Source organism: Ustilaginoidea virens, chromosome 2 (assembly GCF_000687475.1).
Source record: "Ustilaginoidea virens chromosome 2, complete sequence".
Lineage (NCBI taxonomy): Eukaryota > Fungi > Ascomycota > Sordariomycetes > Hypocreales > Clavicipitaceae > Ustilaginoidea > Ustilaginoidea virens.
Window position 1 is genome coordinate 3711411 of NC_057317.1, and position 20024 is coordinate 3731434.

Sequence of the window (20024 nt, forward strand, 5' to 3'; positions counted from 1 at the left end):
AATTGGGCAAGCCGGCGGAACTTCCCAGCGCCCATGTCGGTCAGTCGCTTGACCACCACACGGCCAGACGCTGTCGTGTGTGACGTCGACCTGCGCCGCCAAAATACGCAGCACCCCTGTTGGGGAGTGTGTGGGAAGGGGGGAGGGGAGGAAGGGAAGGTTTGATTCCTGACGACGTCCTTGATGCCCGAGAGCTAGTTTGACGAGAAAAGCTCACAATCGCGGGCTCGTCGAACCTTGTCCTGCGGGATGTTGGTGCAGGTGATTGCACTGCTTTTGACGGTTTTGATGTACAACGATGGGACGCAAGCATCGGCAGGCTCCTTGCAGAGAGAGACCCTTATGACCTCACTGCGCCTCAGTCGTCGACCCGACCCACTGGTCACCGCTCCTTCTGGCGTTTAGGTGGTATGTAAGTAGGAGACTCGGATCGAGGCAGAATGGCGACGGACACGGTGTGTCAAGAAAAAAAAAAAAACATTCGAGACTCACCTCGCCGCCGCAAAATGTCCCGGATGGCGGCCCCCCCCTCCTTTACCCTTGCCCCTGGTCCGAAGTGAGCCATGGCATGGCCGCAGGTACAAGGTCAGGTAGATGTAAATTGGGCGCGTGGCCCTACAGTATTTCCCTCGTCGGAGATTGGGGAGCCCTGGTTAGACGGAGAGTCGAGGTTTGATGAAATTGGGCTTTGCCAGCACAGCATGCGAACCACTCGAGGCGACCCAAGCCGGCGGGAGAGCTGGTAAGGCTGCATGCAGCGCAGCGCAGCGTGGACGCCCCGTAGCATCATGTCAATTTATTGTTGTTGGCTGGCAGCGCGCGAGGCCAGTCATGATTTGTCACTCCGACATGGACCGGCATGGACCGGCATGGACGGTCGACAGTTCTCGTCATGTGCAAAAACAGCGGGCTCGGCTGGGCTGCCTTCACCGGCTGGGCTTCGTTCACCGGCCTGGCTGCGTATGTCGGCCGGGCTGCCTTTTCTCAGGCGGCCGAGAAGACCTGATTGCTGGGTGTCACCGGCTCGTGAGATTGTCGCACCGACTCGCACCAGTCAACATCCAACCAACCACCAAAGCAAGCAACCCCACCCCTTGGTTACCTACCTATCCAGCAGCAGCACCTGGGTCACGCTGCAGCTTGCACGGAGTAGCCCAGTGCCGTCCGTATCGCAAGCCTCTGTCCAATGACGGACCCTTTCCCTTTAGTCATCTGCTGGCCGCTGCTGGCCGGGGTCGTGAGAATCCAGACGTGCCCGTTGGCGGTCAAGAGGGTTTTTGCAAAGCGGCTATCGACACGAAGCGCCTATGTACTGAGCACGGTGTTGATGCGGAGTCGGCGCAACTGTGTGCCTTGTGGTCAAGTCTGGTGGGTTTTTTCTTTTTTTTTTTTTTTTTTTTTTTTTTCCCCGCCCTGCCTGCCTCCTCTCAGCGGCCTGCTCCCTCCCCCCCCCCCCTCTGGCGGGCGGGTCGACGACAACATCAATTAGCCAGCCACCAGACGCACAGCAGACCCGACAGCAGGCCCGACAGGGGGCAGCCAGGCCCCTACGAAATGACCAGGTGACCTTTTCGCTTCCCAGGCGCTGGAGCGTTACGTTGCGGTGGGGCAAGCCTGAACCCTCAAGGCCCCTGTCCAGTTCCTGCACTGCTGCTCGCTCTGACAAGTCTGGGTCAATCTGACTCCTTATTATGTACATATGCTCTGATTGATCTGGTGCATGCGGCGAGGCTCGGCGTCAAACGACCTCCCCGCAAAAATGACGTGAGACCATGCGCCGTATGACAGAGAAGGGGGGGGGGGGGCGTCTCAAATTCTGCAATCCCTCTGTCGTACCACTTGTCGCGGTTTGAGGTTGTGTCCCACGTCGTGCCGCCGCTTGCATCGCAGCTTGGCTTGTTTTGTTGGGAAGGAGCGGCGGGGGTTGCATTTTGCTTTGCATTGTTGCCAGTGCCTCTTTGGATGGACGTGAATGAGCTCTTGCCCGACGAATTGTCAGGTCGTGCCAGGTCGTCCCCTCCCGAGTCCCCACTGGTGTTTCCTTTGTTTATGGCTGGCATGTCCCTTTCTCAACACGTTATTCTGTTGATTATCGACATGCTTTGATTTGCCGTGTTGCTCTTTAGCCCCGTGTCTTGTCCACCGCCATATCCCTTTTTTTTTTTCTTTTTTTTTTTTCTCCCGTCTTTATTATTCCCCGGATCGGGGGGCTGACATGTCTTAGGGTAACGCATGACATGGGATTCGCTATAGCAAAAAAAGTGCTAATCAACAGCCCCATCAAAGTTCAAACAGGCGGTAGCTAACAAACAGCCAAACGTCTGTCATGTGGTGATCTGATTTGGATTTTCAGACAGGAGGCCACGGACCCGCTCAGGATGCTTCCACAAGGCTTCCATGTAGTGGATCCATCCACTCAGTGGAGACAGACCAAGCCGTGGGCTGCGACTTCTGAGATGAGCCAAGAGGTTGAAGTCACCGAGTCGTCGGCCCGCACAAAGGAAAAGGGGACGACGACGACGACGACGACGCCTGGAGGGAATCGAGAAAACAGCAGCCGTGGAGCAGGACGCGTTCCGGCGGATCCCATGAAAATCATGAATTCGTGGCATCAGGCGACATGCCGCTTTTGCGTGGCTTATGGTTTTATGGCAAGGCTGTCCCTCGCATTCGTCGCCTTTCGAAGCGCAGCACGACATGGCATGATGGCGCGATTGCGCCCGTCTTCTCCGGCGGAGCACACGGCGGTGGCAGGGTTGCCAGGATGAGCGCGCAGATTGAGCAGCCAGGATGCGAAATGCTCCGTCCGGCTCGTGCCCCGTGATTGCCAGGTCGACTGCGCTGTGCTGTGCTGTGCTGTGCTGTGCTGTGCTGTGCTTGTGCTGTCTTGTCTTGTCTATAGTAATTGCGCAAAAGACTGGGGGTGGGGGGCACAGCCTACCTCCGTAACCTAGTCGTTGTTCCAGGAGCGGTGCTCTCCCGGGCAGGTCATTGTTTCCTTGTCCTCCTTGGTGTCGTTCTTGCGCCTGCCTTGTTCTTGTGGGCGCTCATTTCCTGTCGCATGCACCAGCGAGGCAACGCACCTGCTAGTTGTTGACCTTTTCCAGGGAACACTTGCACACAGTGCCACACTGACGCCCCGCACACACTCGCACACACTGACACACTCACACGACACGACGCAAAAGGGGCAGCCAGAAAAGGTGGGGGGGAGGAAAAAAGGGAAAAAAAAATTGGAAAAAGAAAAAAACCCCAAGAGGGCAAAGCAGAGCGCAAGCAGGGCGCAAGCAGAGCGCCAAGACAAACGGGGTCCGATTTTCAGACAGGGGCAGCACATGTTTACGTTTGAGCAGGGGTTCTCCTACCTACCGTACCTACATACCTCACTCCCCTGAGCCCTCTCTTGAGTCCTCTTGAGTCCTGTCCTGTCCTGCCTGACAGGTACCTAGGTAGGTAGACAGAAAAGGTACATGTACTTACTCGGACGGCATCACGACTCACAATCGTCACGTCACACTCGCCGGTCGGGTGGCGCCTGCGGCCAGCACCAGTTGGTCGTCGACCAAGTACATGGATACATGCATGTGGACTTGCTGGGCGGCCTTGGGCGGCCTTGGGCGGCCTTGGGCCACCAAACATGTTCTCTTCATCTCCGCCCTGGCGAGTCGGGAATGGCTGAGACTGAGACGCTGCCTGGTATCCGTACGGGCTGCCCTGATTCGAGCACTCGGCTGACATAGAGTACTCCGTAGAGTTGTCGAGTCGTCGCTGGCACGCCCCTGTAGCCCCTGGACACCCCCCGCACACCCCCAACGCACACCCCTAGGTGGGTACACCCCTCGGGCACAACCTCGCTTGAGCTGGACGGACGGCCAAAGGACTCTCTCTCTCCATCCATCCATCCATCCATCCAACTTCCGAGCCTGTCGACGAGATCCTCCCTGACCTCGAGTGGGTTGAGCCTCGCCTTTGCAATACATAAGAAGGCGGCCCGCCCTCGCATCTGGGGTGGTTGTCAACCTTCACAACTTACAAGCAACCCCCAAGCCATACATACCCTTGCCGCTCTGCCCAAAGCATTCGCTCTTGCCGTCGTCGATCAATCATCATCTCATCTTCACTGCTCACGCAAGTCTGAACCCATCAGCCAGTACCACCAACACTGCAGCCCATCTCTGGCCAGCACTCTGCCATCAAGATCAAGATCAAGGCCAGGACCAAGACCAAGACCAGGACTGAAATAACCAACCAGCAAACTACCTCACACAACTTTCACAATGCCTACTCAAAGACCTTCGCATCTTCCCCCCTGCCCCGGACCTCCACCTCACGGGCCGCTCCCTCCTGTGCCCAAACGTGGCTAGACTCTCGACCTCTCTATTCTGTTCATTCGACTTTTCTATTCCTTTTTCTTTTTTTTTCATCCGACGACATCATCACTTCGATCTGGCTGCCGCATCGGCGCTTCACTGCTTTCACGTCCGACTCCGGGGCAGGCGGCCCCGCCCCCGCTGAAGCTGGGAAGGAGAGTGATTTTTGCTCGACTCTGTTCTGAATATTGCACAATGCAACAAAACATCTTGCAATATTCGCTGCTACCATTCCTTTTCCTCTTCTTCTCTTCATTTTTAAGTCGACTGGTCTCGATTGGCCCATAACGAGAATTTACACGTCACCGGCCATCTTCATTTCGTCAAGACACAACGTGGCCTGTCTTTTGGACCCCCTCCCCCCCCCTTCCTCCCTCTCCTCGTTGGGTGTACTCAGCTGACTGGCACGAATCCTCCCCTGAGGAACTTTATGCGCGCTGGTGTCTGCGGGTTTGGGTCATCTTAGCTGGCCGGGTCAGGTCACGATGGGACTCGAGAAAAACTTGGCTGACTTGGGGGGGAAAGGGGAGGGGAAGGGTGGTGGTGCAGGCAGGCAAGCCAATCAGTTCCCCCGTTCTGACCGCTTTGGACAGACGGGCCGGAGGAGAAGCGCCATGGTGACTTGCAGGACCGAAGCGTTGCACGACTCCAACCAAAGAAACTTGCCATGGTCATGCCACCGCCGCAAGTGGGCTCTTGTTCTGCACCTTAACTGCCCTGCCCTGCCCTCCCCTGCCCTGCCCGCAAGCCGCATGCTGCATGCCGCATGCCGCGGCCGCCCCTTTTTCTTTCGTCAGCAGTCAGCACCAAGAGCTTGAATTTGTGGCCCGCTGACTTGGATCTGGCTCAAGCCGATACATGTCAGGAGTCAGGGCCCCTTGATTTTACCTGGTCACGTGTGGACCACATGTCCTGTGTACTGAATTTTAATAGACTCGACTTAATTTTTTTTTGCCCCCATCATTCTACCCACTACTGTCCTGGCTGGTGGTCTCGCTTGGTGTGTTTGTTGGTGTGTGTGTTGGTCTGTTTGTTCTGGCGGCATTTTGCTTGGGAAATATATGATTTCGGGCGTGCTATTATAGACGGGTGTTGCTGTTTGTTTATTTGCTGCTCATGCTCATGTGCATTTCTACTACATCTCTTGGTCATTGGGTCGGTCACTGGCTGGCATACCCTTGTTGGTATCGATGGCTACCTACCTACCTACCTACCTACCTAGGTAGGTATGTAGGTACATATTCATAAATTCATCTGATGTGCGGCGCACTGCCGGGTCATGCATGCGTGCGTGTGTTTGACATTGTTTTACCGGCTCAACCCAGTTTACTTGACCTGGAGAAAGTCTGACCTTGAACTCTGTTACTGGATCAACAATCAACAACATGCAGTCGGGTTGTCACGTCATGTCCCTACCAACTGTTCCTCTCACGCGCGGAATGCGTGTGTACCGGACCGTCAACCCATGAGCGAGGCCGTCTCCCCATGCTCGCTGCCCACAGCGCTGAAACGCAAATCAAGAAACAGCCAACCGACACCTCAACGCCCAGCCCGCAGAGCTGCGTTCGAAGCGGCCGAGACAACGAGCAATTATCCAAACGACCCGACCTCGCCCCCCTGCCCTGCCCTGCCCTGCCCTGCCCTGCCCTGCCCTGCCCTGCCCTGCCCTGCCGTCGCCGATCCCCATCGCGCTGTCGCATCCGATGCTGTGTCTACCCGAGCAGTCCAGCGACCGGCTAAACCAGCGTTATACTCAAGCAGCAGCGGGCTGCCGAAATTAAGTTTCCGCCGGGGAGGCGGGGGCTCCGAAACCCACGGGGTGCATTGTGCTCTGCTCGACTTGAAACGGCTCTTGACCCAGCGCTGCCACCGTCGGGCCAACCTCGCCTTGGGACGCACATGATGCCAGGGATGAAACTGTTTCTTCTTCTTCTTTTTCTGCTTCTTCTTCTTCTTCTTTTTTTTTTTTTCTTTTTCCCCCGGCTTCATCTTTCCTCCCGGGGGGAGAGGGGGGGGCTGGGTTGGCGGCCCGCCAGGATTTGCACCCTGGGAAGGTAATGCCCCGTGGGAGGGTGGTGGATGGATGGCGACGCGCCCAGGTCGACGGCCATCGCTTGCCGCAAGGGTTTGTGGGCTGGAGCGGAGCGGAGCGGGGCCTGGGACAAGGGACGTCCGTCCGCCCGTCCGTCCGTCCGCCCGCCCGTCTGTGACGTGGGAAGCTTGTCGAAGCTGAAGGCGTCGAGCGTCTCCCCAGGCCGTTGCGCGTAATCACGGCGGGCGGCGGCAACAAGCAAGCCCTGGTCGCGACAACTTCAAGCAGAGCAACAAGCGTACTCCCGCATCCAGTAATTCGGAGTCCGACACATGCCCTTTTGAGGATGGGGGTGCCGTGCAAAATGAAGCGGTGATGGTGAAAAGGCTTGTCCCGGGAGCATATGTTGTGTGTGCAGTAGTAGGACGTATACGTAAGGTACCTACCTACCTACCTTACCTTAGGTACCTAGGTACCTTATACCAGGCAGGTGTCTACCTACCTTCAGGTACCTACCTTAGGTACCTAGGTAGGGGTAGGTATGTACTTGTACGTCAGTCTGCGATGAACCTGCAAGTCGCCGGTACTAGCCGGTCCCTGCACGCCCCCTTTGTGATGCCGGCCGCCGCAAACCGCCAACCGCCGAGGCAAGCGTCAATGTATCGAGTTGCTCCGTACTCTGTACTCCGTGCTCTGTACAGACTACAGAGTATCCGTACTTCTTCTCCCTCTGCCAGGTTGGCGCGAAACAAAATCGAGCGAGACCAAGTCAGGCGGGCCGCCCGCTTTGCAGCAAGGGTTCTTGTCGACAAAAGTACCAGACCTATTGACCCGACTTCTACCGAAGCCCCATCAATTCCTTTCCGTGATTCTGTCTTCCGTAATTATGTTGGGGGCTGATCTGATCGTTCAGGGGCCGCCCTGTTACAGACTCCCTCCCGCCTTGCAGGGGCGGAATTCATGGCCTGTTTTGCCGCCAAATCGCTGGGCTTCGACGACACCCACCGTGAACCCCCCAGCTGTTATGTATTTATGTATATTCATTCATTCATTCATTCATTCATTCATTCATTCATTCATTCATTTATTTACTAATTTATTTATTTATTTATTGATCGCCGGGACGCGGGGCTTGCGGAACTCTGCAGCCAAGTCCGGGCGGCGGGTGCTCGTCCTGCACGCTCTAGGTCAATGTGGGATGGATGGATTCAAATGCCTGTTTCTTCCCCGGCCCAGCCAGGGGCCGGGCCGTGTGCGCGGGAATAGCCAATAACCTCGGGCCCTTTGTGTAGGAACAGGATGCACTCCATGCCAGGCGTGAGATGCCGCTCAAGGTTCGACGGGCAGAGCAGTGTTGCCGAGAGTCCCGGGCGAAACCGCGGTTGCATTTCGTTTCATTGGTCAGGGCTATAGGATCGGGGGGGGGGCCAAGGGTGAATGAACTGCCTGCAACACGTAGTCTGGAATTGACGTGTCTACACCCCATCTTGCAACGCAGCCCGCGGTTTCGTGGTCTAGTTGGTCATGATTTCTCGCTAACACCGAGAAGGTCCCCGGTTCGAGCCCGGGCGAAACCACGCGTCAATTTTTTGCCGCCCGCGGCGTCGCAACGCGCAATAAATGCATCATCAACTTTTGCCTCCGTATCTCGCCGGTGCCAGTAGTTAGCTGCCACCGGTTACTGCTGTATTTAGATAGGCAGTGTTTTCAAATAAAAATCCCGACGAGATTCTCTCAAATGCAAAAGTACCTACCGACCTGCGCGGCATCCATCATCTTGCGCCTCAGCGCCTTTTCCAATTGGGCTGCTCCACAGTTTCAGCCACATTATCCCGTGACAAGCGTCTGACGCGACGACGCCCCGTCAACGCACAGCAACGCCAAGTTTCCGACCTTTACGCTCACCACGCGCCTCAGCATCGGGTGTAATGGCCAAAAAGCTCTCCTCTTGACCTGGTTCCCCCGCCCCCTCCCCCCAGAAGCTCGGCATGCTGGACCTCTACGTCTGGGGTCCGGCCTTTGGTCTGCCCTCCATCGATGCAGAATGTCTGGCCACCCTGACGTACTTGCGCCATGCGCTTCCCAGCTCTGCATGGCGCCTCGTCCCCTGCAGCGACCCCTCCGTCTCTCCATCAAGTATACAGCTTGTTTCCGAATCCAAGGCACTGATCCTATCCACCTCCCGCTCCTCGAAAAGGAGAAGACACTGACTGCTTCCGTCTCCGACAGATCTTCTTCCCGCCCTTTGCCACGAAAACGCCTGGGTTAGCGGTTACGGCCCGATCGTAGAGCACGTCGCGTCCAGCTCGCTGGGCAGGGACCTCGATGAGCACCTCGATGCCGTCCAGAAAGCCGACACGGTTGCCTGCCGCGCCTTCCTCCTCGCCCATGCCGCGCCGCTCGTCGATCTCTCACTCTACGTCTCCGCCGCCAACTGGTCGGCGGTAACGAGGCCCGCGTACAGCTCCCTGCTGCCGTTCCCTCTGACGTGGACCCTACCGCCGCTGATACGCGCCGAGGCCGTGAAGCGGGCAGAGCATCTCGGCCTCGCCGACCTGGACACCGACTTTGACCCCAATGGCGGGCTGCACCTCTCTGCAGGAGGGGACGCCCTGCCAGAGACGTTCCGCAGGCATTTGCCCGCGACGGCCAAGAAGTCTTCTGTGCGCGAGGAGATGACTCCCGAGCAGGCCGCTGCCATCCGGCTGTTTTCGCTCGCGGACGATTGCCTGTCTGTGCTCAACGCCCTGCTGAGCCAAGGCCAGCGGGACGGCCGAGACGGGAGCAAGCGGCCGCCTAGATTCTTCGACGGGGCTTCGCCGTCGTCCCTCGATTGCTTGGCCTATGGGTTTCTCGCGCTCATGCTGGTACCTCCGGTGCCGCGAAGCTTTCTCAGAGACTGGATCGACGCAGAAGCCCCGCGACTGGCGGCCTTTGTGGATTCAATGGCTCCGGCCGATTTGCCATGCCGCCCTGCAACCGCCACCACCGTGCTGGGGTCGACTACGCGGATCGCCGACTCCATCCTACGAAACATACCCCGCTTGGGCGAGCACTACACCAACGAGATGAGGCTTCGCAAGGAAGCCGGCCTCACGGGCTTGGATCAGAGATGCCTGATGATTGTCACGGGTGTCGCCATTGCCGGAGCCGCCGTCGGATACGGGCTGCAGCTGTACAGGCGTCTCCAGCCGTTTGGGCTTAGAACCCAGATCTGGACGCAGAGCCGAGGAGGATCGAAGCTGAGCGAGTTTGGAGAACTCGGCTTGATTCTTAACAGCGCCATGGTTGGCTACCAAGCCGAACGAGTCGTGGCCCCATCAGACAACGGCTCGGCAAGCGGTCGTCTGGTAGAGCTGGATTCCGAGCTGGATTAAGTCTGGTTTGTTTCCTTTTCTCAAGGCCGGTCTCGCATTTACGTGTAGAAAAGAAGAAGAAAAGTAAATACGCCTCCTCATGACATGTGTACAATACAAAGGCTAGGAAATCCTTTTTGACTTGGCTCCCATCAACTCGCCCAAGAAAAAAAAAAGCCAAGATTCGCATACGCCGTGTTATGCTACGCACTTTTTCAGGCATGGTCTCTCAATCAGGTTCGCAACCGTGATCCTTCCATGCACGGCCGCTAGCTATATCTGCTTGACCTCCTTGCCTACCATCTCTGGCCGCTCAACCTCCCACTCGTCTCGCAGCACGGCAAAGGTGAAGTCAGTGACGAGCAAGCTCTGGCCCAGGCTCCACACCAGCGTGATGGCGTAAAAGAAGTTGGCGTTGCCGCTCCCGGCGTAGATCCACAGATGATAAAAGGCAGGCCCGAGAAAGGTCGAGTACAGCAGGGTAGCCGATGCAACGTAGGTATACCTCATGAGAGGGAACAAGTGCCAGAATAGCGGCAGCATGGCGAGAAACAGGCTGGCATCCGAGATTGACGGGTACGGCTTGAAGATGGAAAAGATGCCCAGGAGGACGGTGAGGACGGCAAGAGGCTGGGATCGCATACGGATCGACAGGCCGCCCACGTATGCCGCAAGGTGCAGCCAGAACACGGCGAGGAAAAACGCCCTGAAGGAGTCGAACATTTCGATGAAGAAGTACCACCAGAGGCCGACGTTGGGCGTCAGATCAGAGAGCGTCAGCTGGATGCCGTACGTCCGCGAGAGGAATTCCCACGAGTTGCCGGTCAAGAGGAACGACGTGCCGAGCAGGACGCCGAGGCAGACCATGGTGATTGCGACGCATTTGGCACCGTACACTACGGCACTCTTGGTGGGCCGCTCCTCGGGCTGCCGATCAAAGGACAGGAGCGCAAGCGGGGGGAGAAGCAGGATCGGATACATGGATAGATACGAGGCAAACGAGAGGGCGACCATGGCATTGAAGGCGGATCCCGAGACTGCTCGCAAGATGGCGTGCAAGATGGCGCATGTTGTGAAGACGCTTGTCGATCGGCCGATGCAGGTGGCTATGGTGAAGGGGTTGAACAGAAAGCTGCATTTACATCAAGTCAGCACCGACACACCCTATTTTACTACCTAACCGCCCCAGTCCTCGAGGTGACGCTCCATGTCCTCGACCGCTTGTTTCACAGTTGAGAGGGCGCAGAAGAAAAAGCAAAGCAAGAGGAAGAGGGTGAGGGAGAGAGGAAGAGGGAGAGAAATTGGGAGAGAAAGAGTGAGAGGAGAGAGAGAGAGAGAGAGAGAGAGAGAGAGAGAGAAAAGACGCAGCACATACGCAGCGGCGACAGCCAGGCCGGTCGCTCGCTTGGCTCTTCGCGGCGAGGTAAACAGCTTCGACTGACTTGCCTCGCCAGAGTCGGCAATTCGCAAAAGGGCGTCGGCGCCGAGAATGTCGACGAGGATGTACAAGGCTGAAGTGAAGATTGGCCATGCCTTGACGTCGGGCAGGAGCGAGAAGAGCGGCAGGAGAATAGGCGCCTGGTGGTAGACGCCGCCGTCGTACGGCCAGACATTATGCATGTACAGGAACAGCCCTTCCTGTACTTTGAGCGAGCGCGTCAGCAGTCAAGTGATGCCGCTTGGAGAGGAGGGCCAAGCAGCGCAGGGACATGCTGGGGGCATGTCCCCCTCCCCCTTTCAAGCAAATGACTTACATCTTTTGAAGCTCGTGACGGGGGTGGAAATCTCGACACGGCCAGTCAGCAGGTCTGGCAGCCCGGGGAAGGCGACGACGAGCATCAGTCGCAGCAGAGCGGCGCTGGCGTACAGGCCGGCCTTGCCTCGCATCGTCATGATGGATTCCATGGCGTGTCCTCAGGCCATTGTGCGTGTTTGAGGACGTCGGGGAGGTTGGGAGCGGTTTCAACTCTGGTGCATGACGCCAACGAGCGAGCCTTGGTTGAGGGCTTGTGCCAAGGTGTGGAGGGAGGAGGCTCCATGTATGTTCATGTATGTCCCTACGTACCTACCTACCTACCTAGGTACATACCTACCTTACCTAGGTAGGTACCTTACCTAATGGTAGGAGGCATTGGCGGGCCGGAAAATCAGGTCAGCCAGCCCAACAGAGGTAGAGGTACTCGTCGGCATGGTGGGCCCTGTGGTGTGGCTCTCTCCGGGGACCTTGGGCGGAGTGTGCCCCTGGGATCAAACCCCGTGCCAGCCTCAATAGCATTGAAGTTGACGTCTTCCAGCGAGGCCAACATCCCCCAATGGACCCCAGCAGGCTTCAAATACCAAGTAATCGATGGTCGATTCCATCAAAGAGAGCACGGATATGAACAAGTCTGGTATCATACATAATAGAACGGCCACCCGCTGGTCTAGCGGCCGGCCTCTGGCTGGTGCAGGCATCGGCATCCCGTCTTGATGCCGTCGTCATTGTACGTCAGCTTTGCTTCATGTATGGCATTCTGACTGCTGCTTCCCATAGGGCGCTGGAATTTCTCGCCGTACCGACCACCTGAACGCACGACCGCACGGCACTTTGCAGATAGTTTTATTTATATTAATTTACTTCAAAATGCCGACAAGGTCTGACGCGCGGTATACTTTAGGTTGGTTGCGGAAATATCTTGCTGTGCTTCACTACCTCGTAGGTACCTACCTATGTACCTTTCATATAACAAGACCCGGTCACCCATGCCAGACTGTAGGCGCGAGCGGTATCCCGTGGCAGTAAAAGTCCCGGCCCATTTATTATTCCCTGCGCTTGAAGAAGGAACGGCAAAAACGAAAAAAAATTAAAAAAAAAAAAAAAAATTGGAAACGCCGACTAAAGAAAGCGCCCCGCGACAACTTGCAGCCAAACGTCTGCATTTTTCCTCGACCAAGCCTCGTGGGAAACAGCCCGTCACAATGCCACGAATAAAGAAAAAGGGCCAGGCCGGCGCGGCCAAGAACTACGTCACCCGCAACCAGGCCCTTCGGAAGCTGCAAATCAGTTTACCCGACTTTCGTCAGCTGTGCATCTGGAAGGGAATCTACCCTCGCGAGCCTCGAAGCAGAAAGAAGGTGTCCAAGTCGTCCACCGCCTCCACAACTTTCTACTACGCAAAGGACATCCAGTATCTCCTCCATGAGCCACTCGTGCAGAAATTCCGCGACCAGAAGGCGCTGGAAAAGAAGATCTCCAAGGCACTGGGCCGTGGAGACGTCGGCGACGCCAAGCGACTCGAGGGTAATGCTTCTCGACCCGACAAAACCGGCAAGCCTCGCTATACGCTCGACCATGTCATCCGCGAGCGCTACCCGACGTTTGCCGATGCTCTGAGAGACTTGGATGATTGTCTGTCAATGCTGTTTCTCTTCGCCGCCCTGCCGTCTACATCGAGCGTCCCCGCCAAGATGATTGCTCGGTGCGAAAAGCTGTGCCTCGAGTTCCAGCACTACCTCATTATCTCGCGAAGCCTGACCAAGTCCTTCCTCTCCATCAAGGGAATCTACTACCAGGCCAACATTCAAGGCCAGGATGTCCTCTGGCTGGTTCCCTACAAGTTCAATCAGAGAATTGTCGGAGACGTCGACTTTAGAATCATGGGTACCTTTGTCGAATTCTACATGACACTCCTGGGCTTTGTGAATTTTCGCCTGTACACCTCGGTTGGTCTAAAATACCCACCCAAGTTCGACGCAGCAAAGGACGAAAACGCCGCCGAGCTCGGTGCCTTCACTCTGGAAGGAAAGACGCTGGTTGGCGTGGAAGAACAGAAGCAGTTGGAAGACGCTTCACAGCAAGTGGATCCCCAGACCCAGGCTGCCGTCAACAAAGTGCTCAAGAAGATCCGGAACGGCGATTCTGCTACCGAGGAGTCCGTCGCAGAGGACACAGGGGCTGATGCAGAGCATCAGGTTGACGACTCTGGGGCCATTGACAAATTTGAGCCCGTTGCTCCTGGGGGCGACGTGCTTTTGCAGCCTTCCGCCGCCAACAACGACCACGCCACGTTGTTTTCCAACTGTACCTTTTACCTTTCCCGTGAAACTCCTCGGCAGCCGCTCGAGTTCATTCTCAAGGCATTCGGCTGCAAGCGCGTGGGCTGGGACCCCGTTCTCGGCGATGGAGCCTTCACCACAGACGAGCTGAATCCCACCATTACGCATCAGATCGTCGACCGACCCCCTATCCAGGCCAAGGCAGGTGACGGAGATGATGATGAGCAAGAGGACAATCAGACGTCACAGAAGTTGGCAGCAAACCGACGAGTGCCTGGACGGACGTACATCCAACCCCAGTGGGTCTGGGATAGCATCAATGACGTGGAGCTAAAAGAGCCGCATCTGTACGCTCCCGGAGCGGCACTACCTCCTCATTTGAGTCCCTTTGTCCGAAGCACACCGGGCTCATATGACCCTACCGTTCCCTTGGAGGAGCAGGAGCCTGAAGATGAAGCCATGGAGAATGACGATGCCGACGAGACTGTCGAGGGGATGGATGTTGCGGAGGACGATGACGATGAGAGTGAAGAAGAAGAAGATGATGGTGATGATGACGAAGACGACGACGACATAGACGTAGACGAAGAGGTGGACGAGGAACCCAAGACTGACAACGTCTCAGAAGATGCGGACGAAGATGAGCATATCCTGCGGCAACAAGAAATCGAGGCTGAGCTTTCCGGTGCTCCGGTCAAGAACAAATCCATCAATGCCAAAGCCAGGGCCAAAGAACAAGCAAGGAAATCATTAAACAAGAAGGCCAAGAAAGAGGCCGAGGATCTGGAGCGTGCCAAGGGAATGTTGAGCAAAAAGAAGAGAAAGCTGTACGAGCAAATGATGTACACGAACAACAAAAAGAGTGCAGAGGATCAAAAGCTGAGAGCAAAGAGGAGAAAGTTGGAAAAGGAAAAGAAGGCCAAGGCATAGTGGTGGGTGGTTGGGCTTGGACGTTTTGGACTGCCTCGGTTCTGGTTTGGCGTTTATAATGTCAATATTCGGGGGCCGTACTGAACCAGGGATCCAGGGGGGGATGGGAGATTTTATGGCACGAGTTTCCGTGTTTGATACAGCCATGTTAGTACGGGTATACACCACCATGTCTGATGCTTGCGCCATTTTCATTGTACGCAGCATCCATGCGTGCCCTCGACGGGTGAAGCCAAGGTGGCCGGAACGTGAAGTATCAATGTGTGATGAGTATGGTGTTGGGCTATTTGGGGGATCTTGCGGCGTAGAATGTGACGGAACTTCCGCAGTCGACCGAATGCCGGCGGCCACAGCGACGCCTTAGTCACGTGATATCTTCACCGTACCATCATTTTTCCTCGACTTTGCCATTTCCACTGCGTTTACTCCTCGCAACACCTGCATTACTGGCAGGCGAAAACATTCGGCAAGAGGTTAGGGAGGGGATAGCTGGGGGTGATCCAGCTCGTGCATTTCGGCTTTATTTGCTTCTTCAGCACGATTGATTCCCCGCCAACGCAGGTGAGCTCGGCACCGTTTTCGTTTTCCAACCCGTCTACACCATGCTCAGGGTCTCGCAACAACTAGAAAGACGAGCCGGGCATGCCGCTCACCACCCCTCTCCCCGAGGAGTGGGACTTTGACACGGACGAAATCGCCTCCATCGCGTCCGAGGACCTGCATGCCCATAGGCCGAACCGGTGGACGGGAGCAAAATCGACATGGAGAGAACTGACCCTGGAGGAGCGAAGGCTGTGGCGGTCCCTGGAGAGTCTCTCCGAGGACGACTTGGCCGCGAATCTGTACCGCGTCTTCCTTTTGAAAGACCAGGCCAAGAATCCAAAGGCACCATCGCTTGTCACGGTCAGACCGGTACGTCAGTCCGCAAATGCTCCCGGCGCCCAGGGACGGCAAAGGCCGCGACGAGATGGGAAGTTGACCAGAAACCGCTTAGGATACCAAGCAGGGCGTTGCGCGCGCTCCGCCAGACTCTTGGACTGCATGGCCGCTGCCAAGGCGACACGTCGCGCGTGGCCGACCGTCCAAGCAGCGGAGGGGCGGAGAAGATGCGTTGGAGGCTCGCGGGGCGCAGGCCAGGATGCCTGGCGACGAGCTGCGCGACCAGCTCTCGGCGACGATTCTCCGTCTGGCCAAGCAACGGTTTCGGAAGCGGATGGTCAAGGGAGGCCTGCGGAACGCAGGCGCGGGGACCTCGTGCAACCCGTCCTCCGAGCCAGCCGCCAAACTTGAATTAGAGTCTTTTCTGCCATCCTCGGCGCCGGAGGAGAGCGCGTTGCCGGATGACGATGCCGACGTTTCAGCCAAGGACCGCGAGCGAGCCTCGAAGAGCGCAGCGCCCGGCGACAACCCTGTCTCTGGCCAAGATGACGAAGAGGAAACGAACCCCAAAGAAGGTGACACGGGGCAGTACTACGAACCGCGCGTGTCGACCGACGACGACATTTCATACAGGCTCCTTCGACCGGCCGTCAACCACGTCCTCGCGCAGCTGAACAGGACGCTCACCATCCTCCACAACGCGCGCGTCGCGTGCCTGGGCAACATCCCGTGGCGCGGAGCCAAACCTCGGCAGCGGCGCAAAGCAGCGCCAGAGCCTGGCGTCTCTCGCACCAAGGGCAAGCGAGAACGGCCCCGGAAAGCCCACCCCACGCCGCAGCAGCTGGGGGAAGCGCACGACGAGATGCCGGCGCAGCTTGCCGGCAGATCCCGCAAGCGACGTGCTCCCACAGCCGAGGCCGAGAACGCCGAGTTTGAGGGCGACGCCAGGAAAAAGCGGGAGCTCGAGCAGAGCCCCGTGCCCCGAAGCCGGCCGTGCCGGGCCTCGTCCGCGATGCCGTCGCCACGACCGTCCCGGCGGCCCCGGCGGCCCCGGCGGCCCCGTCGGTCCAGAGCCAAGAGCACGTATGCGAAATGGGGTCGCCGCGACTGGAGCGACGTCGTGGGCGCTGCCGCTCTCGCGGGCTTCTCAGAGGACGTTGTCGCGAGGACCGCGAAGCGATGCGCCAACCTCTTCGGCCAAGGCATGATTACGCGACAGTTCCCAGAGCGCCCCTCGAACAAGCCAGGCTTCGTCGACACCGAGTACCTCCCCGAACGGATCTGCCTGCCCTCCTCGGAAGACGAGGCCGCCGAGGCCTTGGAGGGCGCGATCACCGTGTACCAGAGGCGCCTCATGGCCCTCTGCCGCTCCGCCACCGCGTCCCCCTCGCGATCATCCCAGCGCTCGCGGTCCGCCTCCTCGACGAGGCTCTTCTTCTGCCCGGTGAAAACGTGCCGCAACGGGGCCAACGGCTTCACGAGGAAGTCCAACCTGCACCGCCATATCCGCAACTTCCACCCAGGCTTCTCGGGCAAGATCAGCGACGACGACTCGGACCACGACTTTGTAGGCGCGGTGCACGTCGATGGCTTCCTCAGGCCGCTTGTCCTGGGGAGAGGCCCCGCGGCCGCGGGCCCGTCGGGCCGCAAGAGAAAGCGCGTTGATGCCTCGAGGGCAAGGGGCTCGGACGACCAGTCGGACGGATAGACTCGCCAAGAGCTCCCCACCTTTTCATCGACTACATACCAGAGTGCAGGTCAACCGACCTGTGCCCCCCCCTTGTCATTCGACCTTGACTGACCTAACCATTGCTGTGTGCTATATTCTTACTATAATTGGTTCATTAGAGAATAGTGCGACAGGTCACTTTATATAGAAAAATATATCGAAAAGTTCTTTCTCCGCTTGTTTACTAGGCTCTTAAGTAGGGGTACCTAGTAAGAGAAATTAAAGACGTCGATTTATATAGAAATATATATAGAAAGCTACCTCTCCTCCTATTTCCAGTACTTAGGTACCTAGGTACTTGGCGAAAAATATAAAAAGTCACTTTCTATAGAAAATATATATAAAGGTACGAAAAACTTTTCGCGATTTCGCCCGCACCTCGGTACCGGCGCGAGACCGTCCTTAAAACGTTAGAAAATCGAATAGATCAATTCGTTACGTCCTCTTCCCCCGTCCGCCGATGGCGCATCGGCCCCGGGAGGCAGGCGCGGCCGAGGTGGCCGAAATCATAGACTTGGACGAAAAGGAAGATGTAGCCTATAGAATGTGACAACTACCTCGGCATTGCCCCCCCTCCACGTTAACGATAGACAAGTAGTAAGCAAGAGAGGCATCATCCAGGCACTTGAAGAACCGAAAGCAGCCAAGCAGGTCATCGAGTGGGTGTCAAGCACGAGAAGGCTAGAACAATTCACATTAGCCATCGAACTCACCAACCGTGCCCAGAAAGACCCCCTAGGCCGCCCACATAGACTGCACCCCCTTACCCGAACGCACTTTAATGCATAGACAAACATTTTACATTGTTGGCAGAAGTCTAGGGCAACCTATGGGCCCGACAAAAGAACTGGCACAAAAGCGCATGCAACAAGAAGAGCCGATAAAATGCTACCCCCTCTACTCATCGTACTCCCCACCACTCCACTCTCGGTCCCCCGTATCCTCCGCATCATCAGAGTCACCATTATTGCCCTTACCACGCGCAGACTGTTTGGCACGGGCCAACAATGTGGCAGCAGCTTTAGACAATTTTGGGGGCGGCTCTGGAGCCAAACGACCCCTAGAAGGGCGTTTCTGGCCAGCTTGGGGCTTCACAGGAGTAGTGGCGGCAGAGCGGCCTCCCCGCGGTCCCAAACGTTGAGATGGGGTCATGGCGTTCTTCTTCTTCGAGAGACGAGTCGCAGCAGGGCCGGTGCCAGAGCGCGTCCTCCGCCCAGGAGGAGTTTGGGTAACCTGAGACTGCACACCAGCATCCGCAGCAGCCTTTTCAAGTCGAATTTCACGGTCCCTCGCGGTACGTGCGTTAGACAAAAGTTTCGCAATCTCCGCCCTCCCTTGACTTGTAGGGGAAGGCGTAGGGTCGGGGGCGTTCCGGAGGTTAATAGTCTCTACCGCAGTAGAGAGAGGCAGGCTGGCAGGGGAAGCGTTATCCAACCGGGCCTGAATGCCCTCAAGAGCCACAATACCGCGCTCAAAGAGATCTAAAAACTCGCGGTTGAGAGGGACAGGGGCCAATGGAATAGAGACGAAAGACCCCGATGAGGTAGCGTCAGTAGTAGGACGCGTGGGAGAACCCGTTAGTTTTATGGCGCGGCAAGCCGCCTCCTAGGCGTCTGACCACTCCTCTGGACCGACCTACCAGTGTCAGTAAGGCCAACAAAACGGAACCGAACCACTCACATCTTCCCCATGGATAAAAGCCGTCTGCAAAGCCATATACCGCTCGATAGCCTTACGGTTCCCGGGGGTTCGCTCCAGCTAGCAAAAGGTCAACAGGAAAACGCGTCGCAATAGACAGGATACCTACCGGAACACACAAGGACGATGTAGCGAGGCACAACGAAAACACACTCCGCTAGTACCTATCGAGGTCAGTATGATACCGCAACACCGACTAAAGACACCTTACCTCGTTGATTGCAACATTGCACGGAAGGGTCACCGCACCGCACGCAACCGCAACACGGCCAAGGGCGTGTAGCCCCCGGACCCAACTCGAGCGTAGACGGCTGAACACGAGGCATCGTGATAAGAAAAAGGTAAGCCAAAAGACGGGACACAGGCGGCAGCACACCGGGTCAAAGAATTGTTATACGATTTCACGCGGGAAAAAGGAAGATCAACTTGGGGGAAGAAGAGAGGAAGGAAAGGAAAACAAAGGCAGGTGGTAAAGAGAGGGGGTTCTTATACCCCACCGGAGGCACCCCGAATCACACACGCACACGGCATCACGCGGTCGGCCTTGACCCAACCCTTTTCGGAAACAACAATACGCACGCGCCCCAACAATTGAATGAATCGGGGCAACAAGCCTCAACCTTCAGCAGCCTGACGATGTCAGCAGTGGGGCAACAAATTTCCACGCACCGACACCAAGCCCTTACGGAACAGTAGGGGCACCAAAAGCCACTCGACCGTTTATGGGTTTTTCTCCCGGTCCTCGGGTTTCCCATGTAAATTAGTATAGAGGTACTAGACACTGGTATGGTTAGGGCCGCCTAAGCATACCAGCTAGAGTAATAAATATATATATATAAAGGTACTTTACTTACTTTTAATACTAGGTTCCGAGATAGGGCACCTAATAAAAACATGAAAGAAGTCACTTACCATAGAAAAACATATATAAAAGATCCTTATAGTCTAGTGGCTACTATAGATTAAAGGATCCACTACTATCCATTAGCGTATCT

The 20024-nt window shown here is 56.6% G+C and overlaps 8 protein-coding genes across 8 annotated transcripts; 4 read left to right on the forward strand and 4 right to left on the reverse strand.

Annotated features, from left to right (window-relative positions):
* Positions 1-2378: 2378 nt before the first annotated feature.
* UV8b_02795 (uncharacterized protein) lies at positions 2379-2768 on the forward strand (the record flags this gene model as incomplete). Its single annotated transcript, XM_043140293.1, has 1 exon — positions 2379-2768. One exon carries the CDS (start codon positions 2379-2381, stop codon positions 2766-2768), a length of 390 nt encoding a protein of 129 aa, XP_042996227.1.
* A 1261-nt stretch (positions 2769-4029) lies between these two features.
* On the reverse strand, positions 4030-4656 carry UV8b_02796 (uncharacterized protein; the record flags this gene model as incomplete). The annotated part of the gene is made up of 2 exons (XM_043140294.1): positions 4030-4134; positions 4441-4656. The coding sequence occupies 2 exons, from the start codon at positions 4654-4656 to the stop codon at positions 4030-4032; spliced, it is 321 nt and encodes a 106-aa protein (XP_042996228.1).
* Positions 4657-4798: 142 nt separating this feature from the next.
* On the reverse strand, positions 4799-5124 carry UV8b_02797 (uncharacterized protein; the record flags this gene model as incomplete). Its single annotated transcript, XM_043140295.1, has 2 exons — positions 4799-4991; positions 5078-5124. The coding sequence occupies 2 exons, from the start codon at positions 5122-5124 to the stop codon at positions 4799-4801; spliced, it is 240 nt and encodes a 79-aa protein (XP_042996229.1).
* Positions 5125-8390: 3266 nt separating this feature from the next.
* On the forward strand, positions 8391-9779 carry UV8b_02798 (uncharacterized protein; the record flags this gene model as incomplete). The annotated part of the gene is made up of 2 exons (XM_043140296.1): positions 8391-8538; positions 8632-9779. The coding sequence occupies 2 exons, from the start codon at positions 8391-8393 to the stop codon at positions 9777-9779; spliced, it is 1296 nt and encodes a 431-aa protein (XP_042996230.1).
* Positions 9780-10031: 252 nt separating this feature from the next.
* UV8b_02799 (uncharacterized protein) lies at positions 10032-11663 on the reverse strand (the record flags this gene model as incomplete). The annotated part of the gene is made up of 3 exons (XM_043140297.1): positions 10032-10890; positions 11134-11401; positions 11513-11663. The coding sequence occupies 3 exons, from the start codon at positions 11661-11663 to the stop codon at positions 10032-10034; spliced, it is 1278 nt and encodes a 425-aa protein (XP_042996231.1).
* A 1053-nt stretch (positions 11664-12716) lies between these two features.
* UV8b_02800 (uncharacterized protein) lies at positions 12717-14723 on the forward strand (the record flags this gene model as incomplete). The annotated part of the gene is made up of 1 exon (XM_043140298.1): positions 12717-14723. The coding sequence occupies one exon, from the start codon at positions 12717-12719 to the stop codon at positions 14721-14723; it is 2007 nt and encodes a 668-aa protein (XP_042996232.1).
* Positions 14724-15365: 642 nt separating this feature from the next.
* Positions 15366-17310, forward strand: UV8b_02801 (uncharacterized protein; the record flags this gene model as incomplete). Its single annotated transcript, XM_043140299.1, has 2 exons — positions 15366-15635; positions 15718-17310. The coding sequence occupies 2 exons, from the start codon at positions 15366-15368 to the stop codon at positions 17308-17310; spliced, it is 1863 nt and encodes a 620-aa protein (XP_042996233.1).
* Positions 17311-18228: 918 nt separating this feature from the next.
* On the reverse strand, positions 18229-19355 carry UV8b_02802 (uncharacterized protein; the record flags this gene model as incomplete). Its single annotated transcript, XM_043140300.1, has 4 exons — positions 18229-18936; positions 19068-19089; positions 19139-19193; positions 19241-19355. The coding sequence occupies 4 exons, from the start codon at positions 19353-19355 to the stop codon at positions 18229-18231; spliced, it is 900 nt and encodes a 299-aa protein (XP_042996234.1).
* Positions 19356-20024: the final 669 nt, after the last annotated feature.